The sequence below is a fragment of the Oncorhynchus nerka genome, linkage group LG13 (genome assembly GCF_034236695.1).
Source record: "Oncorhynchus nerka isolate Pitt River linkage group LG13, Oner_Uvic_2.0, whole genome shotgun sequence".
Taxonomy (NCBI): domain Eukaryota; kingdom Metazoa; phylum Chordata; class Actinopteri; order Salmoniformes; family Salmonidae; genus Oncorhynchus; species Oncorhynchus nerka.
This window is the reverse complement of record NC_088408.1, coordinates 20,979,244-21,006,801: the sequence shown is the minus strand read 5'-3', so window position 1 is coordinate 21,006,801 and position 27,558 is coordinate 20,979,244. Positions and strand designations below refer to the sequence as shown.

At 44.2% G+C, this 27,558-nt stretch overlaps 1 protein-coding gene across 1 annotated transcript in view; it reads right to left on the bottom strand.

The window, feature by feature from the left end:
- Positions 1 to 27,558, bottom strand: part of LOC115140383 (MAM domain-containing glycosylphosphatidylinositol anchor protein 2-like) — a 436,092-nt gene that overhangs the window by 145,706 nt on the left and 262,828 nt on the right. Inside the window, exons 5-8 of the mRNA XM_065026245.1 lie at positions 26,831 to 26,969; positions 23,668 to 23,937; positions 10,262 to 10,353; positions 9,931 to 10,168 (exon numbers count right to left, since the gene is read on the bottom strand). Of these exons, the coding sequence (XP_064882317.1) occupies positions 9,931 to 10,168; positions 10,262 to 10,353; positions 23,668 to 23,937; positions 26,831 to 26,969 (739 nt within the window). The remainder of the gene's footprint in view (positions 1 to 9,930; positions 10,169 to 10,261; positions 10,354 to 23,667; positions 23,938 to 26,830; positions 26,970 to 27,558) is intronic.

Sequence of the window (27,558 nt, the reverse complement as noted above, 5' to 3'; positions counted from 1 at the left end):
CACTAGGTACATTACTGAAACAGTGATATAGATGGTCACTAGGTACATTACTGCAACAGTGAGATAGATGGTCACTAGGTACATTACTGCAAAAGTGAGATAGATGGTCACTAGGTACAATATTGCAACAGTGAGATAGACGGACACCAGGTACATTACTGCAACAGTGAGGTAGATGGTCACCAGGTACATTACTGCAACAGTGAGCTAGATGGTCACTAGGTACATTACTGCAACAGTGAGATAGATGGTCACCAGGTACATTACTGCAACAGTCAGATGGTCACTAGGTACATTACTGGAACAGTGAGATAGCTGGTCACTACGTACATTACTGCAACAGTCAGATGGTCACTAGGTACATTACTGGAACAGTGAGATAGATGGTCACTACGTACATTACTGCAACAGTGATATAGATGGTCCCTAGGTACATTACTGCAACAGTGAGATAGATGGTCACTTTTTACATGACTGCAACAGTGAGATAGATGGTCACTAGGTACATTATTAAAACAGTGAGATAGATGGTCACTAGGTACATTACTGCAACAGTGAGATAGATGGTCACTAGGTACATTACTGCAACAGTGAGATAGATGGTCACTAGGTACATTACTGCAACAGTGAGATAGATGGCCACTAGGTATATTACTGTAACAGTGAGATAGATGGTCACTAGGTACATTACTGCAACAGTGAGATAGATGGTCACTAGGTACATTACTGCAAAAGTGAGAGAGATGGTCACTAGGCAGATTACTGCACAAGTGAGATAGATGGACACTAGGTACATTACTGCAACAGTGAGCTAGATGGTCACTAGGTACATTACTGCAACAGTGAGCTAGATAGGTCACTAGGTACATTACTGCAACAGTGAGATAGATGGTCACTAGGTACCTTACTGCAACAGTGAGATAGATGGTCACTAGGTATATTACTGCAACAGTGAGATAGATGGTCACTAGGTACATTACTGCAACAGTCAGATGGTCACTAGATACATTACAGCAACAGTGAGATAGATGGTCACTTTGTACATTACTGCAAAAGTGAGATAGATAGTCACTAGGTACATTACTACAACAGTGAGATAGATAGTCACTAGGTACATTACTACAACAGTGAGATAGATGGCCACTGGGTACATTACTGCAACAGTGAGATAGATGGTCACTAGGTACATTACTGCAACAGTGAGATAGATGGTCACTAGGTATATTACTGCAACAGTGAGATAGATGGTCACTAGGTACATTACTGCAACAGTCAGATGGTCACTAGATACATTACTGCAACAGTGAGATAGATGGTCACTTTGTACATTACTGCAAAAGTGATATAGATGGTCACTAGGCAGATTACTGCAACAGTGAGGTAGATGGTCACCAGGTACATTACTGCAACAGTGAGCTAGATGGTCACTAGGTACATTACTGCAACAGTGAGATAGATGGTCACTAGGTACATTACTGCAACAGTGAGATAGATGGTCACTAGGTACATTACTGCAACAGTGAGATAGATGGTCACTAGGTACATTACTGCAACAGTGATATAGATGGTCACCAGGTACAATATTGCAACAGTGAGATAGATGGACACCAGGTACATTACTGCAACAGTGAGGTAGATGGTCACCAGGTACAATATTGCAACAGTGAGATAGATGGACACCAGGTACATTACTGCAACAGTGATATAGATGGTCACCAGGTACAATACTGCAACAGTGAGATAGATGGACACCAGGTACATTACTGCAACAGTGAGGTAGATGGTCACCAGGTACATTACTGCAACAGTGAGATAGATGGTCACTAGGTACATTACTGCAAAAGTGAGATAGATGGTCACCAGGTACATTACTGCAACAGTCAGATGGTCACTAGGTACATTACTGGAACAGTGAGATAGATGGTCACTACGTACATTACTGGAACAGTGAGATGGTCACTACGTACATTACTGCAACAGTGAGATAGATGGTCACTAGGTACATTACTGCAACAGTGAGATAGATGGTCACTAGGTACATTACTGCAACAGTGAGATAGATGGTCCCTAGGTACATTACTGCAACAGTGAGATAGATGGTCCCTAGGTACATTACTGCAACAGTCAAATGGTCACTAGGTACATTATTAAAACAGTGAGATAGATGGTCACTAGGTACATTACTGCAACAGTGAGATAGATGGTCACTTGGTACATTACTTCAACAGTCAGATGGTCACTAGGTACATTACTGCAACAGTGAGTAGTATACAATAACTAGCCACTATGACCTGGACTGGTCAGTGGCCAGTGGTCAAGCACTAGCAACGTATATAGCAACAAGACCGGCTACAGACAACTAAAACAGAGCAGTGGAATCAACATTTTCTCCATGTAGCTTTCTCAATGTGTCTCCAGTAATCACTTAACAACAATACATGCCACGTTCACTTTCATAGCATATTGTCCCTTTTGGCTAATGTTTCCAAAATCCAAACAGTCCTGAATATCCCCAGTGGTAGCGCAGTCACCGATTTGGCCAACAACAAGGCCATTAGTGTGTCAGCGTGAGACATTTTCTCTGTGTTTCCATCCTAACAAAAAGGCAGCATCTCAATGCCTCTATGACCCAGTGGGCAGTTACAGCTGCTGGGCTTGTGCTGTTGGCTGGAGAATGCCATGGTAATAAAACCCTGTGTAGCTTCTGCCATTGTCCTCGTCTGGAAGGCCACACGCACATTCTCTCTTTCTCTCTCTGTGGCTGGTTAGTGTGTGACTGTTAAGAAACACAGAAGTGCACATGCACGTGCATACACATACACGATCTGGAACTGTGTGTGCCTGCTGAGAGATGCCCTTTGTGGCGTGCGTGTGTGTGTGTGTGTCTGTGTGTGTGCGTGCGTGTGTGTGTGTGTGTGCGTGTGTGTGTGTGCGTGTGTGCGTGCGTGAGTGCGCGTGTGCACGTGCATACACGATCTGGAACTGTGTGTGCCTGCTGAGAGATGCCCTTTGTGGTGTGCGTGTGTGTGTGTGTGTCTGTGTGTGTGCGTGCGTGCGTGCGTGTGTGTGTGTTTGTGTGTGTGCGTGTGTGCGTGCGTGAGTGCGCGTGTGCACGTGCGTGCGTGCGTGCGCGCGCGCGTGTGTGTGTGTGTGCCAGGCTGCACCTCTCTGGGGTCTCAATCAGCCTCAGCTGGGAAGCTGATTGCTGGAGCCTTACAGGGATTTGTCACTACTACCAAAACAGACAGTTGACTATGTGAACTGACAGCCAATATGGCGATGTTTGTTACTTGACATTTTTACACAGCTCAGAGAGGCGTGTGGGGTCAGAAGGACCGTGCACACAATGCAATACTCTTTGAAAATAAACTCAACTGGCCTCTTTGGGTGAGTGCAGTGACATCAATCTCCGTTGCTGTGGTAACGCTGCACTCTGCTCGAGTGAGTGTGTTTGAGAGAGAGAGAAAGTGTGTGTGTGTTTGTGTTGGCTCTATGCCAGGGAGTTGGCTGCTCTGTGACAGCCCTCTCTGTGGAGCTTCACCCCTGTGGTGACAGTGTGTGTTGGCCTGTAGGGATATACTGTGTCTGTCCTGCGGGGCTCAGAAGGGCTTAGCTGGCTGAAGGCACACGAGGGCACAGGGAGGAAACTAACACCATTCACAGGCACTGAGGCTCCACACACAGGGGCATTCCTCTAGGCCCACAATGTGTGTGTGTGTGTGTGTGTGTGTGTGTGTGTGTGTGTGTGTGTGTATAGCCCCTATCATTCCCAGCAGGAACCAGTCTTATTGCGGTGCTTTCTTCTCCCAAGACACCCCACACTGAACATCAGTGAAAGGTTTGTGGTTATCACCATGACAAATGTGATTTTCCACAGCCATGATGTGCGGCATTTCACAATCAAGGGCTCACAACAGCTCCCACCATCACCGAGAGAGGCTTTACTTTTCTGGTTACAACAATAAAATAGGATCTTTTAGAAGATGATTTAATTGAGCTGACGTGCAACTTGCTGTTCGTGAAGTACAAGGCAAGGAAGCTGAAGAAACCCCAATAGAGTGTGGACAGTAGAATAAAATACACTAACCAGTGAGTCACTCAGCCCTACTTTCAGTGATTCATTGAGGAAAGCAATACCTACAGCTACTAACTGACCCACCGGTACCACAACACAAACAGGTAGCTGAAGGAACGATGAGTCAAAGTGAATGTGCCAACCATGATTCCTGTACCAGAGCCAGTGAGCAGGACTGAATGACCAGACTAGAGCAGCACATCACATCAGCAATGCCTGCAGTAGCAACCATGACAGGTCACTACAGTCGCCGGAAACCACGGTGACTGGATAATCACAACCTCTCACTTTCTGTTAGTTCTGATGATAGGGATGGACGGTTGAACAAAGGACATGAAGACAGAGAGAGGGACACAAATACATTTCCAAAAGTGGTCTCAACCCCTGATTGTTGTTGGCCAAGGGTTAGGGTTCAGTTTTAGCGAGTGCGTGGGATTGAACTAAGCCATAAGGGTCACATAGAGTGATGTTACCTAAGTCAGATATCCCAATTATAATCAAACAAATCAGATGTGGTCTCCAAGTTGAACCCTCTTTCAGGAAGTCCAGTGTCTCTAACCAGTGTTTATTAATATAGACTGGCACCTTATTGTTTTATCAACTGAGCCCTTAATTGATTCGCTTAATTTATTAAATGCAGTTATTTGGGTGGAGAGCCATCGTGTGCTGTTGGGTATCCGAGATGTGGAAAGGGCTGATGATTGAGAAACAGATGCATTACTTAAATATGGGAGAGAGGTGATTTTCTATCCTAATTATAGAGAGATTTTTTTATCAATTACTATATGGCTCAGGCTGAGCTTGGAGCTAGGATGAAAACCAATGGAGCTTGTAGCTTTCTGGGACTGGGTTGGAGACCAATGGGAGTAAGATGTGGAGTTACATGTATTTATACTGTAGCTAACAGGCAAGGTTTTCCATTTCCTATTTGTGCGAACCTACAGGCGTAATGCTGCTACAGTGTTCTGATAATGACCAATGTACCACTGGATTTAACTAGTACCTCAATGGGATTCAAAGAAATTGAAGAAGGATTGGGCTGACTGAACGCTTGCCAGAGATTCAACACTGCAGGTTTTAGTCAATTCTCAGATTCTTCAGAAAGACTTTAAATCCACCCCTGATTAAGTTCATCACAAAGTAGTTCCAGCGAGTAATATGTTTCAGAGTGAAAGTGAAGGAGGATAGGTGGAACAGTTAGGTTGATTAAAGGCATGCCTAGGACGCCTCTGTAGGTTAGTCTGAATGTTTCTGTCTCGTCCTCCACTAGATACATGTTTAACACAAAGGCTAATGCAAAGATGAATCTCCCTATGTCTGGAAGAAACTCCCTCCCTCCCTCTCTCTATCTTGCTCTCTCTACAGCTTCATTAAAGGGGTATATTAAAACGAAGATGGCTTACATTTTACCCCGTAGCATGAAAATGCCCTCCTCCTTTCCTCTTTTCCTCCTTACTTTCCACCAGTCTGTTAATCCTGTCAGTAATGGATGGGGAAATCTGGGCTCTTGTTTGATTCCTACTCATGAATAAAACATTAACTCTCAGGGTACCTAAAATAAAAAAAAGTCTTAGCTAGGTAATGAGTGATGATTGTAAATATTAGCACTATTTTGTGAGGGTGGAAACTAATGAAAGCTGTGGGGAAAAAGTGTAGTCAGCAGTCCAGAGTATGAATATGTGTTGTGGATAATGAGTGTTGGTTTTGTCTGGGGATGGGGACTAGGACTGGACTAGAAGAGTTTGGGCTGGAGGCTGGGCTGGGCTGGGCTAGATGTAGTAGGGCTGGCCTGGGGCCCTGCAAAAGCTTCAAAGTGTTCAGGATGGAGATAATTTAGACTCAATATCTTTCCAAACACTTCAACAGGGTGAGGACCCATCTCTTTCCTAACACTTCAGTAGCCTGAGGCTCCATCTCTTTCCAAACACTTCAACAGCGTGAGGCCCCATCTCATTCCAAACACTTCCACAGCGTGGAGCCCTGGCAGAGCTGCAGGGTAATCTGCTCTAAATGTTTTCATTAAGAGACTGTAATTACTGCTAGCCTCTCTCTCCCTTCAGGAGAACAGCAGAGACGGTTTGGTTAGCCCAAACAGCAGGCCAGCCAAGACAGAGATGACTGACCATTGGCTAGCAACATCATCACCCAATCTTGGGCTTGATTATAGCGAGAGCAGAGGCAACAATTTGTCCCGACACAGTGGTCATGCTACTTCAGAACATCTCAGTCCCCACAGAAAGTTACAGAAGGACAATGACTCAAGCAGTGCACAGTACGATTCTACGTTAGTTTTTCTCTACACCTGTACATGAATCACTGCATACTATCTTCACACAACTCTTTCATCGTATTCAACATCATTAAACCCCTGCAACTTATTACAACCTCCACCTAGAAAAACAATCACCCTTAAAAGCAATCACATCTGAGCACAAAAGACCCTTTCATGTTATATTTCCTTTGCTGCTCTCTGAGAGAAGAGAGAAACACAGTCTTGTTCCACTTTAAAGAGCGAGTTTCGGTGTCAGTGGGCCACACACACACACACGCACACACACACACACACACACACACACACACACACACACACACACACACACACACACACACACACACACACACACACACACACACACACACACACACACACACACACACACACACATATACACACACACGCACACGCACGCACACGCACACGCACACACACACACACACACGCACACTCTGTTCTATCCTCATGGGGAAATCAAATTGATTTCCAATCTAAATACTATTTTCACTTACCCTAACCCTAACCTTAATCTGTAACCTAGAACCCAAACTCTAACTCCTAACCCTAAACCCAAACCACTAACTCCTTATCCTAACCAGAATTCTAACCCTAATTATAACTATAACCCTAAACCTAACCCCTAAGTTTAAAATAGCCTTTGTCCTCATGGGGATGTGGGAAATGTCCCGACAAGGAAGAATTTAGCTTGAACTAACCCACGCACGCAGAAGCACAAACACACACACACATATTTATCAGGAAGCTACCATCCACTGGAGCCTTTGAAACACACCAAATCAACAACCAGCAAATTCAGAATGTCTGGGATGGGATGAGAGACTGCACGCTTGTACGGAACAGGCATTCCAAGTGGAAATCCCCAATCGAAGTACCTCTTTTCTGAGGCGTTTTATCGATTGGGTCCTGTCAGTTAGAGACGGAGTATAAGGAGGTGACACAACAACACAGCAGCACGGGAGATCACCGATAGTCCTCTGAGTGCTGATTACACATGACACCCACAAAACCCCCTCCAACCCTGCGTAATCACTTCTCCTCCCTAACAAATACCTCTCTTCTCCTCTATAACCCAGACCTCTCTTAACCTCCCCAACCCATACCTCTCTTCTCCTCCCCAACCCATACCTCTCTTCTCCTCCCCAACCCATACCTCTCTCCTCTGCTCTAACCCATACCTCTCTTCTCCTCTATAACCCAGACCTCTCTTAACCTCCCCAACCCATACCTCTCTTCTCCTCCCCAACCCATACCTCTCTTCTCCTCCCCAACCCATACCTCTCTTCTCTGCTCTAACCCATACCTCTCTTCTCCTCTATAACCCAGACCTCTCTTAACCTCCCCAACCCATACCTCTCTTCTCCTCCCCAACCCATACCTCTCTTCTCCTCCCCAACCCATACCTCTCTTCTCTGCTCTAACCCATACCTCTCTTCTCCTCTATAACCCAGACCTCTCTTAACCTCCCCAACCCATACCCCTCTTCTCCTCCCCAACCCATACCTCTCTTCTCTGCTCTAACCCATACCTCTCTTCTCCTCCCCAACCCATACCTCTCTTCTCCTCCCCAACCCATACCTCTCTTCTCTGCTCTAACCCATACCTCTCTTCTCCTCTATAACCCAGACCTCTCTTAACCTCCCCAACCCATACCTCTCTTCTCCTCCCCAACCCATACCTCTCTTCTCCTCCCTAACCCATACCTCTCTCCTCTGCTCTAACCCATACCTCTCTTGTCCTCCCTAACCCACACCTCTCTTCTCCTCCCTAACCCATACCTCTATTCTCCTCTCTAACCCATACCTCTCTTCTCCTCTCTAACCCATACCTCTCTTCTCCTCTCTAACCCATACCTCTCTTCTCCTCTTTAACCCAAACAGCTTGGAAAATTCCAGAAAATTATGTGGCTTTAGAAGCTTCTGATAGGCTTCTGATAGGCTAATTGACATCATTTGAGTCAATTGGAGGTGTACCTGTGGATGTATTTCAAGGCCCACCATTAAACTCAGTGCCTCTTGCTTGACATCATTGGAAAATCAAAAGAAATCAGCAAAGATCTCAGAAAAAAATTGTAGACCTCCACAAGTCTGGTTCATCCTTGGGAGCAATTTCCAAACGCCTGAAGGTACCACGTTCATCTGTACAAACAATAGTACACAAGTATAAACACCATGGGACCATGCAACCCTCATACCCGTCAGGAAGGAGACACTTTCTGTCTCCTAGAGATGAACGTACTTTGGTCTGAAAAGTGCAAATCAATCCCAGAACAACAGCAAAGGACCTTGTGAAGATGCTGGAGGAAACGAGTACAAAATATCTATATCCACAGTAAACTAGTCCTATATTGACATAACCTGAAAGGCTGCTCAGCAAGAAAGAAGTCACTGCTCCAAAACCGCCATAGAAAAGCCAGACTGCGGTTTGCAACTGCACATGGGGACAAAGATCATACTTTTTGAAGAAATGTCCTCTGGTCTGATGAAACAAAAATAGAATTGATTGGCCATAATGACCATCATTATGTTTGGAGGAAAAAGGGGGAGGCTTGCAAGCCGAAGAACACCATCCCAACCGTGAAGCACAGGGGTGGCAGCATCATGTTGTGGGGGTGCTTTGCTGCAGGTTGGACTGGTGCACTTCACAAAGTTGATGGCATCATGAGGTAGGAACATTATGTGGATATATTGAAGCAACATCTCAAGACATCAGTCATCAGGAAGTTAAAGCTTGGTAGCAAATGGGTCTTCCAAATGGACAATGACCCCAATCATACTTCCAAAGTTGTGGCAAAATGGCTTAAGGACAACAATGTCAAGGTATTGGTGTGGCCATCACAAAGCCCTGACTTCAATCCCATAGAACAAGTTGTACGTAAACTTCCGACTTCAAGTGTATGTACAATGAATGTCAAGGAAGTCGAACAAATGGTAATAGCAGCAGCCAGTTCGATGAAGAGAGGGAATGGATTTAGTTTTGGAGTATGGCAGTGTCCCATATTTAGTCCACTACTTCTGACCAGAGTCCGGGTCAAAAGTAGTGCACTATATAGGGCATATGGTGCTTTTTGGGATGAAGCCCATTAATTTAGTTTGGATATCAGGCAATAGGATTGGATGTTACATTCAGATTAATTTGGGGCAGAAAATAGGTCACATTATGGAAACAACACCTGAATAGGCGTAAATTCAATAGGTGAGCATGAGATGCTTTTGTGAAATAGAGGAATTATGAAAGTGTATTCTCTAGTGTGTATGTTTTAGCACAAGTGAACATTTCTATTACTGTGTGTGTGTTGCTACAGTCTCCATGATGTATATACTGTATGACTGCTGTGTGTGACTAACTGTACATTCCCTGTATAGTGCACTACTTTTGACCAGGGCCAATAGGGTTCTAGTCAAAAGTAGTGCACTATATAGGGAAGAGGGTGCCATTTGGGATGTATACACAGTGTAGCCTTACGAAAGTCTCTATCCGCCACGGTGGTATGTTGCTGGGGGGGGGGGGGGGGGTGTATAGGTCAATCTTCTGCTCTGACATGGCGGTGTGTGAGACTCACCAGTAGTGGAGGAGATGTTTACATCAATGCTGATCTCAGGTATGCCCCCTCCCTTCAGCGCAGCCACACAGGTGTAGGTGCCAAAGTCAGTGAACTTCAGGTCGATGATGTCCAGGTTGGTGGTGCCAGGGGAGGTGTCAGGGTCCGTCTGGGTGATCACCATTCGCTCGGAGCTACGCAAGGCGCGCCCATTCTTCAGCCAGCCAAACGTCAGCTCCTCAGGGGGCGTGGCTTCCACCTGGATGGAGTGTCGAGTTGAGTATGTGTTTGAAAAGGGGATGGTGTGTTTTTTTGTGTGTGTGTGTGTGTGTGTGTGTGTGTGTGTGCATACCTGGCAGGATATCTTGACCTCACGGCCGATCTGGATGTTGTCGTCATTGTGGTAGGGGTCAGGGGTGATCCAGAAACGGCCCTTCTTCATCGCTGCAGGGAGAACACACACAGACACACCACAACAAGTAAGAGAGTTTCAGGGTCTGTGTGGGTTTATGTGTGAACCACAGGGTTGATTTCAAATGGCCCTTTATTTGGCCCTGTAGACAGAACAAACACTTAAATATGTTTTTCTGCTATTTGCAGAACAGTAACAGACAAAATAGTTCTGCTGTCCATTTGTTAAGAAGGGAAATGTATATTTTTGCTTTTCCACAAGTTTGAGACAACAAACACACCAGCCAAGAGGTTAGAGGCGGTAAGGCGTCAGAGCAAAACAATTTAAAGGGGAGCTGTAAATGCTTTGGAAATTGATTTTGAATGGTACGTCAAATTGTAGAGTAGCAAACTCTCTGCTAACTGATCAGATTGAAATATGTTTGTCTGAGATTCACTTTATCCAATCACAGTCTGTCTGATATGTGTTTCATCCAATCACACAAGTGTTGCATTCACTGATTGGAGTCATTTTTACAAACAAACACATGTACACACGCGCATGCACACACGCACATACATGCACGCATGCTCGCATGCACACACAGAGAAAGCAGAAAGCTACATAATTTAAAAAAAAAATGGAAATATCTTTTATTGCTAATCTAGTTTAGTTTCCAAACACCGTCACCAAACCCAGCTCTTCAGAGAGAAAAGAAGAGAGGGCTGATTTCATTATAATGCATGTTGCAATGTTTCCCAATGCTGCTGTTGTACAATTCATCTCGTCTGCGCAAAAAATAAACTGACAGTTCCACAGAAATCTTTTCATCTAGCAATTCCCTGGCGACATTATCATATTCAGTTTGGCGAAAAAGGAAAATGAAAACAAAACCTGCATGTCAGATTCAAACACAGGAAATGTAATGTGCAAAACATTGCAATGCTGAAGTCTAACAGAGGGAGGGAGGCAGGGAGGCAGGGAGGGAGGGAGGCAGGCAGGGAGGGAGGGAGGCAGGGAGGGAGGGAGGGAGGCAGGGAGGCAGGGAGGGAGGGAGGGAGGAAGCACAGAGGGAAAGAGAGTGACACACACCTACACACTAAGAAACCAGAGTGTACGTTTCAAACCAATGTCAGATTGTTCCTGACATCTCAGACAAATGTTGGATTCATGTCAGGGTAAGTTCCTGCAGGGCTTAGATCAATAATCATTTATCTTCACAAATTTGGTTCTGTGTCATACCTTTCCCTCCAGAGGAGATTTAGGACTTTTGATTTTTTGATTTTTGATATTAGAATTGTTTGTTATTTCACTGTGCGGTTGAGATGTAAAAGTAAGAATTTCATTGCACCCCTCTGTATCCTCTGTATATGACAAATAAACTATTGAGGTGGGGTGAAGATTGTGGACATTTTTAAGGCCTTTGTTGTGTCTATGAACACCCTCTGCACTCCTCTACTGGAAGAAAATACATATTACTGCAAATCCTCTGTTGATGACTGGGTTCTTTCTTGTATGAAGTTGCTGTTCAATTGCTCTGCCATTATTATTATTATTATTATTGTATGAGTTATTCTTGGTGGGGTTACCCCTGTGCTGTGATGTGGGTTTTTTAGGGTGTGTATTCTCTTTTCTCTCCACTGGCTATCTGGTAAACAGGCTACACTCTAGGCAGTCTCTTCTGCTGAGGTTTGTGGGTCTGGTGGTGGTACACTCTCTATTCTACTCTTTTCCTTCCGGCATGGTTAATACCTGCCTGACGCCCGAACAAAATCTTTATTTGTACCCCTCTCTAATAAATACAGATCAAAAATTGGCACCCATAACAGGGACTTGAAGAGAAACACCCATGACACCATCCACACAAGGTTGAATCATGTGTTGTGTTGGAACCCCATACTGTGTCAATGTGGACACGCCTGATGGTAATCATGTTCGGGATTCTTTCATTGTGGAAGGACTCGATGGACTAATGGAGTTGGATAGCACTAACCCTAACATCTCCTATAACATCTCCACCATTTACCCCTCCCCTCAACCTCTTCCTGTTACCCTGTTCAGAGAGACTGGGAGAGGTGTCTCTGTGATCACTGGACAAATGGAACATCAATGGACACACACCAATCATAGTTTGACAATGCAGGAGAATGCCATTCGCAAACTCAGTGAATGTGTGGAGGCTCATCAGACAGATGAGGTTCGATTACCTTCCCTGTCAAATGGAGGAAAACCAACAACAAATTGTTCAGAGACAGAAATATTTACAAGATTCTCTGAAGCCGGATATTCAAGGAAAACTGCACTGGTTCAAAACACAAATGGAAACTAACCATCATCAAGTCATAATCTTTCTTGATGAGGAACAAAAACAGAGAGCAGAGGAGTCAGCCTCTGTTGTGAAGGGAGTGTATTCTTATCTGAAGGAAGTTATGGAGGACATGAAGAACTCTCTCACAGGGGAACTACGATTTTTGATTGAACAGACTCAAAAGGACACCGTTAACCTCTTGAACCTCTGGGGGCAGTATTTCATTTTTGGATGAAAAACGTTCCCGTTTTAAACAAGATATTTTGTCACGAAAAGATGCTCGACTATGCATATAATTGACAGCTTTGGAAAGAAAACACTCTGACGTTTCCAAAACTGTAAAGATATTGTCTGTGAGTGCCACAGAACTAATGCTACAGGCGAAACCAAGATGAAATTTCATACAGGAAGGGAGCCAGATTTTTAAGGCGCTGTGTTCCAATGTCTCCTTATATGGCTGTGAATGCGCAAGGAGAGAGCCTACACTTTCTGTCGTTTCCCCAAGGTGTTTGCAGCATTGTGACGTATTTGTAGGCATATCATTGGAAAATTGACCATAAAGAGACTACATTTACCAGGTGTCCGCTCGGTGTCCTCCGTCGAAACTATTGCGTAATCTCCAGGTGCGTGCATGTTTCCATTTTGAACAGAGGAGAAACCAAACTGCCACGAGTGACTTATCATCGAATAGATATGTGAAAAACACCTTGAGGATTGATTCTAAACAACGTTTGCCATGTTTCTGTCGATATTATGGAGTTAATTTGGAAAAAAGTTTGCGTTGTAATGACTGAATTTTCGGGGGGTTTTCTCAGCCAAACGTGATGAACAAAACATCCGAAGTTCTTCAAAGGTAAATGATTTTATTTGAATGCTTTTCTTGTTTTTGTGAAAATGTACCCTGCTGAATGCTAGGCTTAATGCTATGCTAGCTACCAATACTCTTACACAAATGCTTGTGTAGCTATGGTTGAAAAGCATTTTTTGAAAATCTGAGATGACAGTGTTGTGAACAAAAGGCTAAGCTTGTGAGCCAATATATTTATTTCATTTAATTTGCGATGTTCATGAATAGTTAATGTTGCGTTATGGTAATGAGCTTGAGGCTATAATTACGCTCCCGGATACGGGATTGCTCGTCGCAACAGGTTAATGAGATGGAAAAAACACAGAAGGTCACAGACCTTCAACTGGAAGAGCTGCACCAGGAGGTAATGCAGTGCTTTTCCCTTCTAGACAAATCTTCTGTACCTCCCTCAGGTTTTACCTCTGCCACTGGCTTGGCCAGTAACGGAATAGGAACAGGTAGCACTACAAAAACCCCTCTGAAGATACTGTTAAACAACAGAACTCCTGCTGCCACTGTCATGCCTCCTCTAGAGCGCTACCTCCCTATCAAAGACTGAAAGTCTAGACAGGCGTGGTGGCTTGCATACAATTGGGTCAGCTTTAATGCCCACCATAAAGCCTTTAGACAGCACAACTAGCAGTCTTATTCCTATTCCGCAACAACTATTGGTTCCTCTGACTGTTAGGAGCTGGAGAGGGAAGGCCATAATCGACACAGTGGCATCTTACACCCTGATGCAAGAGGCCCTATGGCAGAATAGGGCATTACCTCGAGGAGCTACGGACATGGGAGGAGGGACCATTGTACTTGGCCAATGGAGAACCTACCACCCACTTGGGCTGGATTGGTATAATAATAAAACTGCATGGTGAGACTATTAACCTTACTGTGGCTATTCTTGCAGATTCAAGCCTTGCATTTGCTGTTGTCCTTGGCCTAGACTTCCTGTTCTTCAGTGGACTGACCATCTCTATGTCCGAACCCTCCTATCGGCTGCACTCTGACCAATACCCAGCCTCATCCATTTCAACCTGGCAATGCACTGATTTCACGCTGGAGCCTGCTACATTATACAGAGTCCCGACAAGGTCAAGTAAGAGAAAATATAAAGAGACAAAGACAAAAACATGTTCCCAACCATCACCCCGATTACCGCCGTACCCCCCTTCTATCCGAGAGCAAAAGCAAACCTGATACCTGCCTGGCGCCCAAACAAGATCTTTATCTTTACCTCTCTCTAATAAATACCACTACAACAGTACCAGTCAATAGTTTGGACAGACCTACTCATTCAAAGATTATTATTATTTTTTAAATACTATTTTCTACATTGTAGGATAATAGTGAAGAAATCAAAACTATGAAATAACAGATATGGAATTATGTAGTATGTCACGTTCTGACCTTAGTTATTTTGTTATGTCTTTGTTTTAGTATGGTCAGGGCTTGAGTGGGGTGTATTGTCTATGTTCCTTTATCTATGTTTTGGGATTTCTGTGTTTGGCCTGGTATGGTTCTCAATCAGAGGCAGCTGTCAATCGTTGTCCCTGATTGGGAACCATACTTAGGTAGCCTGGTTTCACTTTTGAGATGTGTGTGATTTATTTTCCGTGTCTGTGTTTGCACCATACGGAACTGTTTCGATTTTCGTTTGTTCTTTCACTTTGTTATTTTGTAGTGTTCAGTTTTACATATTAAAATGGACACTTACCACGCTGCAAATTGGTCCGATATCTCTTACTCCTCGTCAGAAGAGGACGAGCGTTACATAGTAACCAAAAAAGTGTTAAACATATCAAAATATATTTTTATAGCCACCATTTGCCTTGATTACACGTTTGCAAACTCATGGCATTCTCTCAACCAGCTTAACCTAGAATATTTTTCCAACAGTCTTGTAGGAGTTCCCACATATGCTTTTGACTGCTTTTCTTTCACTCTGCGCTCTAACTGACCCCAAACCATCTCAAGTGGGTGAAGGTCAGGTGATTGTGGAGGCCCGTTCATCTGATAAAGCACTCCATCACTCTCCTTCTTGGTCAAAAAGCCCTTACACAGGCTGGAGGTTTGTTGGGTCACTGTCCTCTTGAAAAACAAATGATAGTCCCACTAAGCGCAAACCAGATGTAGTGTATCGCTGCAGAATGCTGTGGTAGCCATGCTGGTTAAGTGTGACTTGAATTCTGAATAAATCACAGACAGTGTCACCATCAAAGCACCATCACACCTCCTCCATGCTTCACGGTGGGAACCACACATGCAGAGATCATCCGTTCACCTACTCTGCGTCTCACAAAGACATGGTGGTTGGAACCTAAAATTTGGACTCATCAGACGAAAGGACAGATTTCTACCGGTCTAATGTCCATTGCACGTGTTTCTTGGCTCAAGCAAGTCTCTTCTTGTTGTTGGTGTTCTTTAGTAGTGGTTTCTTTGCAGCAATTCAACCATGAAAGCCTGATTCACACAGTCTCCTCTTTACAGTTTATGTTGAGATGTATCTGTTACTTGAACTCTGTGAAGCATTTATTTGGGCTGCAATTTCTGAGGCTGATAACTCTAATGAACATATCCTCTGAAGCAGAGGTAAATCTCGGTCTTCCTTTCCTGTGGCGATCTAGTTTCCTGTGGCGGTCTAGTGGAGAACTAGTTTCATCATAGCGCTTGATGGTTTTGCGACTGCAATTTTCCTGGATTGACTGACCTTCATGTCTTAAAGTAATGGACTGTCGTTTCTCTTTGCTTATTTTAGCTGTTCTTGCCATAATATGGACTTGGCCTTTTACCAAATAGGGCTATCTTCTGTATACCATCCATACCTTGTCACAACACAACTGATTGGCTCAAATGCATTAAGAAGGAAATTAATTCCACAAATGAACTTTTAACAAGGCACACCTGTTAATTGAAATGCATTCCAGGTGACTACCTCATGAAGCTGATTGAAAGAATGATAGGAGTATGCAAAGCTGTCATCAAGACAAAGGGTGGCTACTTTGAGGAATCTCAATATAAAATATATTTCTTTGGTTACCATATGTTTTATTTAATAGTGTTGATGTCTTCACTATTATTCTACAATGTAGAAAATAGTAAAAAATAAAGAAAAACCCTTGAATGAGGATGTGTGTCCAAACTTTTGACTGGTACTGTATGTATATAAAGGTGAAAACAGTTTTACAACCAATTGAACCAGTGTTCATGGAGTACAGATTAGTCCCAATGGTACATAAAAGCACATAGATATACCGTGGGTAGGTATTGTATGGGGAATCGGTGAATGAAATGGTTAAGAGTGGTTGTGGTTACTACCGGTGTACCTTAATAGTATGATAGGCTGTTTTGTGTTGTCTCTATGTTGAGTTGATCTACTACAGCATTCAGATCAGACTGTATCCTAGGGGATTCATCCAATCATAACCCAATCAGATGCATGTGCATGCATGAGTGTGTGTGATATGTGTGTATGTGTCACACAAGTGTCAGTGTACAAAAATTGGATTAAGAATGTAACAACCCACTCTACTCTAGTTAACTGTCTGGTGTGTATACCCTTACACTCAAGTCAAGTTCAACACTGTGAGGAATGCAAACCGTCTAAAAAGCATGTTGTCCACCAAACCCACTCTCCCCCAAAACTCTACACACATTCCTCTTCCTAACAAGGCACTTGGGGGCAATTAGACAAACTGACACAGCACAGTACCAGGACCAGTACCAGGACCATTACCAGGACCAGTACCAGGACCATTACCAGGACCAGTACATGTACCGGGACCAGTACCAGTACAAGTACCAGGACCATGACCGGGACCATTACCAGGACCAGTACCATTACCAGGACCATTACCAGGACCAGTACAAGTACCGGGACCAGTACCAGGACCATGACCAGGACCAGTACTAGGACCATTACCAGGACCATTACCAGGACCAGTACAAGTACCGGGACCAGTACCAGGACCATGACCAGTACTAGGACCAGTACCAGGACCAGTACCAGGACTAGGACCAGTAACAGGACCAGGACCAGAGCAAGTCTCATCCTTGCTGCCCTCTGACCACCTCTGTGCTGTGGTAGATTCCAGTGGTTAACATGGAGGTCCCAGTCCAGTGGTTAACATGGAAGTTCCAGTCCAGTGGTTAACATGGAGGTTCCAGTCCAGTGGTTAACATGGAGGTTCCAGTCCAGTGGTTAACATGGAAGTTCTAGTCCAGTGGTTTACATGGAGGTTCCAGTCCAGTGGTTAACATGGAAGTTCTAGTCCAGTGGTTTACATGGAGGTTCCAGTCCAGTGGTTTACATGGAGGTTCCAGTCCAGTGGTTAACATGGAGGTTCCAGTCCAGTGGTTAACATGGAAGTTCTAGTCCAGTGGTTAACATGGAGGTTCCAGTCCAGTGGTTAACATGGAGGTTCCAGTCCAGTGGTTAACATGGTGGTTGCAGACCAGTGGTTAACATGGTGGTTTCAGACCAGTGGTTAACATGGTGGTTCCAGTCCAGTGGTTAACATTGTGGTTGCAGACCAGTGGTTAACATGGTGGTTCCAGACCAATGGTTAACATGGTGGTTCCAGACCAGTGGTGAACATGGTGGTTCCAGACCAGTGGTTAACATGGTGGTTCCAGACCAGTGGTTAACATGGTGGTTCCAGACCAGTGGTGAATATGGTGGTTCCAGACCAGTGGTGAACATGGTGGTTCCAGACCAGTGGTTAACATGGTGGTTCCAGACCAGTGGTGAATATGGTGGTTTCAGACCAGTGGTGAACATGGTGGTTCCAGACCAGTGGTTAACATGGTGGTTCCAGACCAGTGGTGAACATGGTGGTTCCAGACCAGTGTTTAACATGGTGGTTCCAGACCAGTGGTGAACATGGAGGTTCCAGACCAGACCAGTGGTGAACATGGAGGTTCCAGTCCAGTGGTTAACATGGTGGTTCCAGTCCAGTCCAGTGGTGAGCATGGTGGTTCCAGACCAGTGGTGAACATGGTGGTTCCAGACCAGTGGTGAACATGGTGGTTCCAGACCAGTGGTGAACATGGTGGTTCCAGACCAGTGGTGAACATGGTGGTTCCAGACCAGTGGTTAACATGGTGGTTGCAGACCAGTGGTTAACATGGAGGTTCCAGTCCAGTCCAGTTGTTAACATGGAGGTTCCAGACCAGTGGTTAACATGGAGGTTCCAGTCCAGTGGTTAATATGGAGGTTCCAGTCCAGTGGTTAACACGGAGGTTCCAGTCCAGTTGTTAACATGGAGGTTCCAGTTTCCATATGCTGCTAAAAGGGACCCTGTGTGTGTGTGTGTGTGTTGCGGTGTGTGTGTGTGTTGGTGTTTATGTATGTGTGTTGATGTGTGTGTGTGTGTGTGTGTGTGTTGATGTATGTGTGTTGATGTGTGTGTGTATTGGTTTGTGTGTGTTGATGTATGTGTGTTGATGTGTGTGTGTATTGGTTTGTGTGTGTGTGTGTGTGTGTTTTGGTGTGTGTGTTTGGCGTGTGTGTGTTTTGGTGTGTGTATGTTTGTGTGTGTGTGTTTGTGAGTGTGTGTTGGTGTGTGCCTGTGGTGGTATGTGTGCGTGTGTGGGGGGGTGTGTGTGTGTGTATTGGTTTGTGTATGTGTGTGTGTTTTGGTTTGTGTATGTGTGTATTGGTCTGTGCGTGTGTGTTGGTTTGTGTGTGTGTGTTGGTGTGTGTGTTTGTGTTGGTGTGTGTGTTGGTGTGCGTTTTGGTGTGTGTGTGTTGATGTGTGTGTTTGTTGGTGTGTGTGTTGATGTGTTTTTGTGTGTTGGTGTGTGTGTGTTGATGGGTGTGTGTGTGTTGGTGTGTGTGTGTTGATGTGTGTGTGTGTGTTGGTGTGTGTGTGTGTGCTTTTGGATGTTGGTTCTCTCTTCACCGCTCTGAAGGTTTTTGTCATAGAACGTGAGATCTGGCTGTGTGTGAGACAAAGGAAATAATACACAGTCTTGACCTTTAAAGCTCTTTACTGAAAGCTGCTCTCTACAGAAGTCTTTTCCACTGTATATTATCAGAATGAGAATGGAAAGAAGAGTTCAAACACGTATGATGAAATATGCACAAAGCCACATACATACTGCACATAGACATTAGACAATACTGTGACACGCAAACCTGTTTATTCTTCTATTACCTAAGGAGGTTAAACGGACGAGATTGTAGCTAGGGCATTGACGAATCGGATACCTTCTAGTTACCGGGAATTTACTTAGCTTTGTAAGTGTGAATATTTACTCTGGCATGTGTTAAGGCGTAGTGCTTGTGCCTGTACAGAGTGTAATGTTCTGCTTGGTTTTAATGCATTAGCTGTGTGTGTGTGTGTGTGTGTGTGTAATAGTCTCCATGGCAGTAGCTGTGGTGAATACTAATGGTTGTCATATAACATGAAAAGGCTGATAATGACACAAAGAGGGATTTCTCTGTTGGGGGTTGGTCCTCCATAGAAGACTCTAGTCACACAGCTGGATTACAATACCCCCTCATGGGAGCTGATTAGCTATAGGAGGGCCAAATGTCTCTGACAATGACAAGTGCATGTGAGGGCACACTCACACACAATTACAGGCACACACACACACACACACACACACACACACACACACACACACACACACACACACACACACACACACACGCACACTAGCTACAGACCCCTCCTCTTTTGAGCTAGCTGACAAGTTGGCAGTGACACCTGTATCTCTCTCTCTGACCTACCCGTCTCCTCAGTCTGTCCATCTCTCCTTTGGCACCACATTATCGCATCCATCCATCCATCCATAATCCATAAATCCATCCATCTCTCCCATTGGTCTAGCTTAGCGTTCCTCTCTCTCATTTAGTCTACCTGCTACCTACCTCCTCTCCTCTAGTCTACCTGATACCTACAGTACCTCCTCTCCTTTAGTCTACCTGATACCTACCTCCTCACCTCTAGTCTACCTGATACCTACCTCCTCTCCTCTAGTCTACCTGCTACCTACCTCCTCTCCTCTAGTGTACCTGATACCTACCTCCTCTCCTCTAGTCTACCTGATACCTACAGTACCTCCTCTCCTCTAGTCTACCTGATACCTACAGTACCTCCTCTCCTTTAGTCTACCTGATACCTACCTCCTCTCCTCTAGTCTACCTGATACCTACCTCCTCTCCTCTAGTCTACCTGATACCTACCTCCTCTCCTCTAGTCTACCTGATACCTACAGTACCTCTTCTCCTCTAGTCTACCTGATACCTACAGTACCTCCTCTCCTCTAGTCTACCTGATACCTACAGTACCTCCTCTCCTCTAGTCTACCTGATACCTACAGTACCTCCTCTCCTCTAGTCTACCTGATACCTACAGTACCTCCTCTCCTCTAGTCTACCTGATACCTACAGTACCTCCTCTCCTCTAGTCTACCTGATACCTACCTCCTCTCCTCTAGTGTACCTGCTACCTACCTCCTCTCCTCTAGTCTACCTGATACCTACAGTATCTCCTCTCGGTGATGATAGAAAGGGTAAAAACATACAGGGGACAAAGACACCAGTCCCCAGCCAAACATACCTCCGGCACACACACACCCACCTTCCAACCCCGGACCCCCACCACACACCCATTCACACCCTGCCTCCACACGTTAATGCTCACACACACTCACACACACAGTGCCACATGCCAATGTATGAATGGAGACGAGTTACATGCCATTGATACTGTGAATGACCTTGTGGTTGACCTCTGCATTAATTGACAAGTTCAGTCAGCGGCCAGCAGGAAACACACATGCACTCCGCTGTCCAACTATGCAGTCTGTTTGCCAGGTCACGTCCATCCGGACCATTACATTTGTCATTTATAAATGGAAATATATGCGTCTCAGGACAACAATTTATTTCAGAGCACATTTGATAAGAGTTATTCACATGTTGATTTACACGCTAAAAGCCATTTTGTTACAAGTCACATCATGAGGGGGTTGTTTTTCTTAACAATCTGTCTACATAACATCAGAGGGAGGGAGGCCCACAATGAAACCCATTGCAGGTGTTCTGCGTTATTAATAACACAGAACAGCCTTTACAGAGTGTGTAGGGCCTGGTTGAGTGAGTGTGTTTGGGGAGAGGTTGTGCCTATGCATGTATGTGTGTGTGTGTGTTCACTGACTGGAATGTCTGATGTATCCTTTGGAGTTGTATGAAAAGAATAAAGTCCTGGAGGAATTGTCAGGCGAAGCGACGAGACGAAAAAATGACGAGACGACGACAGAACATCAGAACATTGTTTGATTCTGAATGTTTGATACCTCCAGCACCAGTCACTTCCGCACATCACACACCCGCAAATCAAACCGCTTTAAAAATGCACAAGGATGAAATGCACAGGGATGCAACGTTCACGCACACACACACACACACACACACACGTACCTTGCAGCTAACACATTCTCTAACAAATAGACCTTGTGCTGACAGAGGCCGAGAACAGCTCTCATCCATTGTCCAGGTCATTGTGTCACTAAAGTGTCCTTTTGTTGCCAAACATAGTCCTGAGATCTGGGCTCTGCACTTGGAGATGTGTCTTGTTCTGTTAATGCATTAAAGGGTCATGGCAGTAGAGCTGTGGTGAGCCAACAGCATGCTGAGCCGTAGCAGGGGGCAAACTAAACACACACACACACACAAAGCACTGTAGGAGGGGTGAGCCAGTCCGGCTGGTGGGACAGCATGGGCAGAAACGCCACCATCTGCTGAGGACAGATCTGTGAAAAACAGACAGCCCCTTTGGCATCACCCGCATGAGAGGGCTTCTCAAGGACTAGGGGTGTGATCAACAACCTCACACAAACATGCACACGCACACACACACACATACACATGCACACACGCACACACACACACAAATTCATGAAACATAAACTAACACACATATTGTGTCATATCTGTTCACACGCACACACACAAATGCACACACACAGACAGACAAATGCGTGCACACATATGCACACACACACACACCACCACCACCACTATCCTAACCAGCTGTCATATTCAGCATGTCCAAATGCACTGTCCTACTTCACTGCTGCCTCCCCCGTTTCTGAGACCTCATATTTAATAGGCAGCACAGTCTTCCACTCAATATTATACCAATTCACCACAACATTAGAGACTCCTTTTGCATGAATCAAACTGCTATACGAACACCGATGGCTCCTCCAAAGACAAGTTAACTATTGGCTGCTCCATGTGTCAATTACCTTGAGGGGAAGAGCCTTGAAAACGAAGGCCTCATCCCATTGGCTGCTCCCAAAGGCAAGTCTACAATTATTGACTGTTCCATGAGTTAATTACCACGAGGGGAAGAGCCTTGGATACTAAGTCCTTATCCCAGTTGATAGCCAAACAGCCTGCAGTGCCTTTAGCTAGACTGCCTTGGCTTAACGACTCTAATTGGCCTGTTATTAAGTCTCTTTAATGAGTGGTTTCACATGCATCCCCATTCTATGGGCTTCACCCCTGTATGTGCTATGATGATATAGTCTTTATGTGTCGCCAGCTGGTGCTGTATGTTGTAGGATCAATATTCTAAGGTAACATCCACAATGAGATCTGTCATTGTATCATTATGCTTGCATACTATAGTAACATACTGTAGTAACATACTGTAGTAACCATTCCTGTCATTTGAATGTTGAGAATCTGATAAGAAAAGTTACAAAATTAATTTAGAGGTGCATGAATTGAAATATGCAATGCTTTCCATCTATTACGTTACTTAACGATGAAAGCTCCTTGAATCTCAATCAATCAGAGAAGATTACTTCTGGCAGCACTGCCGCAAAAAAAAAGATGATGGCTCTTAGATGGCATCCACCACACTTTCTCCCATTTAACCAGTGGATACAGTTATTATTTGAGGGGGAATGGGTTTGTTATATATTTGTATGCATTTATTCTAATGTTTTGTCTTGCACCTGTAACCCCCTCGCTGAAAAATTAAAATTACAAAATTGAATAAAAAGTTGCCCCCCCCCCACTAAGTGGGACTCAAATGTCTGACCTTGCATCTGTCAGTCCATCACAGTCCATGTCATTACATCAAGACGTTGGAACCTCTCGACACGGCCCGACCGTGATGTTCTAAGGATTCTACTTTATATTGTGTGTTAGACTTACACCTACACCCAGCCCTGATCCCCCCCTCTCACCTCTGACCACTATCGTGGTAGACTTCTTGGCCGGGTTGCCCACGTTGTTAGTGGCCACACAGCTGTATACACCAGCCTCGTCTGAGGTGATGGCCGGCAGGGTGAGTGTTCCACCCTTTACCACACTTTTCTCAGGCAGGCTGTCGGAGCTGCTGACCCAGCTCAGCGTTGGTTTGGGCTCCCCACCCGTAGTGATACATACCAGGGACACCGTCTGGCCAGGGTTCACCACAATGGGGTCCTCCACTAGCAGCTTGATGGACGGAGACACTGGAGAGGAAGAGGTTAGAGGTTTGGTGTTTTCTTATAGACTTTATGGTACATGTGTTGTTGATGAGAGCGAAGACCAACCTGTCTTGTTGGTGAGTTTGAAGGCAATTCTGTCTTGTTGGTGGGTTTGAAGACTAATCTGTCTTGTTGGTGAGTTTGAAGGCAATTCTGTCTTGTTGGTGGGTTTGAAGACTAATCTGTATTGTTGGTGAGTTTGAAGGCAATTCTGTCTTGTTGGTGGGTTTGAAGACTAATCTGTATTGTTGGTGAGTTTGAAGACTAATCTGTTTTGTTGGTGAGTTTGGAGACTAACCTGTCTTGTTGGTGAGTTTGTAGACTAAGCTGTCTTGTTGGTGAGTTTGGAGACTACTCTGTCTTGTTGGTGAGTTTGGAGATTACTCTGTCTTGTTGGTGAGTTTGGAGACTACTCTGTCTTGTTGGTGAGTTTGTAGACTAAGCTGTCTTGTTGGTGAGTTTGGAGACTACTCTGTCTTGTTGGTGAGTTTCGAGACTAACCTGTCTTGTTGGTGAGTTTGGAGACTACTCTGTCTTGTTGGTGAGTTTGGAGACTACTCTGTCTTGTTGGTGAGTTTGAAGACTAATCTGTTTTGTTGGTGAGTTTGGAGACTAACCTGTCTTGTTGGTGAGTTTGTAGACTAACCTGTCTTGTTGGTGAGTTTGTAGACTAAGCTGTCTTGTTGGTGAGTTTGGAGACTACTCTGTCTTGTTGGTGAGTTTGGAGACTACTCTGTCTTGTTGGTGAGTTTGGAGACTAATCTGTTTTGTTGGTGAGTTTGAAGACTAATCTGTTTTGTTGGTGAGTTTGGAGACTAACCTGTCTTGTTGGTTAGTTTGTAGACTAAGCTGTCTTGTTGGTGAGTTTGGAGACTAATCTGTCTTGTTGGTAAACGTGATTTATGCTTGATCCGACAATGCAGTGCTGAAGATCCATACGAAGGGTGTGATGCAATTGCGGAGCCTTCGGAGACCAACTCTGGCTCCTTACTGAAATGCTGTGCGCCTCCCAAAATTTGTAACAATGCAAAGGGCTCTGCATAACACCATATAGCTCTGCACTGACATAATTGGTTAATGGTAGATGGGGGATGTACATCCTGTATAAACACCAACTGACTTATTTGACAACTTCCTTCACAACAAACATGGAGAACCTTGATGAAAGGCTATCGGAATAAGTTTGTAAATATAAACATCTTGATGATACCTCATGTAGGGAATCGAAAATGAGTTTGAACTCCTGGAAAGAGGTTGGGGAGGTAATGGGGATAGATGTGATAAAAATGTATTGTGACAGTCCCACAATTTGCTTACTAAAGTCTGATTTGGATATATTTGGATGTTTTCACTGCATAACGTTAGGAAGTTGTCCCTTTTCAAATTTAGAAGAAGTGACAGCTAAATGCTAACTCCTGTTTGTCTAAGCTGGTAGCATAGCTAACATAGATAAATCAGTGGTGGTAGTCAAAGTCATTTTCAACTGTAATGCAGTTGATTGATGATGATGACAAACATGTATTGGGGTTGACATCAATACAAGTATTGTACTCAGATTTTTACCTCAGCATAGTGTAAAATACACAGCCTAAATGTAGGCTAATTGTGCTGACGGTCAAAGAGGAGATTCCGGATCTTTCCTTCACAGAATCATTCCCCAAAACGTTTCTATGGCTTTTTCATTGTTATGGTCTAATTCTATTGACCTCTTTACCTCATCTATGGAAGTGGAAGCTTGCCACAAGAAGTGAAGGCAGTTGCGGGACAAACTCATAAAGCAAAACAATTAAATTAAGGGTTGAAGCAGAGATGCAGGTGGGAAACACGTGTCTTTTTGTTTTGCCAATTGCTCGTAATTAGCTGGCTGGCTATTGAGATTAGCCCTGAATCACTACGAGTGGTGCCTTATAAGTGGTGCAGACCAATTTATTGGATGCGTATGACAGCTCCCAAAGTGCAAGAAGTATGAATGCTCTGACATCTGCGGAGGCCGCATTGCCTAAATGCTGTACGGCCACTGCAGAAATCAGATTGACCATAAATCGGCTTTAAGTTTGAAGCTACTAACCTGCATTGTTAGTTATTTTGAAGACTAACCCCCTCTTGTTAGTGAGTTTGAAGACTAACCCCCTCTTGTTAGTGATTTTGAAGACTAACCCCCTCTTGTTAGTGATTTTGAAGACTAACCCCCTCTTGTTAGTGATTTTGAAGACTAACCCCCTCTTGTTAGTGATTTTGAAGACTAACCCCCTCTTATTAGTGATTTTGAAGACTAACCCCCTCTTATTAGTGAGTTTTTATTTATTTATTTTTATTTCACCTTTATTTAACCAGGTAGGCAAGTTGAGAACAAGTTCTCATTTACAATTGCGACCCCCTCGTGTTAGTGATTTTGAAGACTAACCCCCTCTTGTTAGTGAGTTTGAAGACTAACCCCCTCTTGTTGGTAAGTTTAAAGACTAAAATCCCTCTTGTTAGTGAGTTTGGAGACTAACCCCATCTTGTTAGTGAGTTTTAGACAATATTATATTTGTTTATGTTTGGACAGTGTAGGATGCTGGCCGGCTAGTTCTGCAAGCTATTCCCAAGGAGAGACACCACTGTTATCAGGAGGACTATTGAAGTGTCGTATGTTTTAGTCTTTGCACAGTTGTTTAATTATTTTGGCCATGTGATGTTTATTTCAGATTTTAGATGTGAATGTGTAACATATTAGATTTTTTTGAAGAGGACCACAATGGAAATAAGTATTTCACTTTTTTCTGTTATCCTCAACAAATGTTTTTATACATTGAATCCACATTTGGGGTTCAATTGTGTATTAAATTGTAAAATCAAAAACATCAACTCTGTCTTGTTGGTGAGTTTGAAGACTGACCTGTCTTGTTGGTGAGTTTGAAGACAATGTTTCGGTCGGAAATGCCACAGACGTTCCTAACGGAAGCGATGCAACTGTAGTTGGCATAGTCTTGAGGACGAAGGTTCTTCAGCTTCAAGATCTTCGTCTCCCCCTGCAGCTCAGATACACAATCAGAATAACACTAGTGTGAAAATGTGTGTGAATAGAATAAATACAATAATAAACACTGTTCATTAAGTATCTCCACTTCATTTAGGGCTTTTACATTTTTCAGAAATTGCGGTTGGATGATTCCAAGTTGGATGATTCCCTCCCTTCTGATTCTGATAATCCTACAAACCAGGATTTCTCAAAAACCTGGAAAACACTGGGACAGTTTCTGGAATGTTGCAGCCCCATGCCATTCACATTTACTGTAAATCACGGAACCAGGAACAAATCTGCATGTTTCCAAATCTAGCATAGTTCATGAACTATACTGTAAAACAAGTCATAATACAAATCACAGTTTACCCTTATTTAATCTGTTGCGAAACCACTGTGCAGATGACACCACGGATCACACAACGTGGTCTTCACCGCTACATCCCTCAACATCGGACAGCCTCACTAGGAGGTTGTTCAATTTGACTGTGTGTCTGTTGACTCCTCCACCAACACCACACAGTAGCCTGACAGACAGAGACAGTGACTGGCCCAGCTAGAGCCCTGTGATGGGATGTGATGAGAGTCTTTGATCTTCTTCC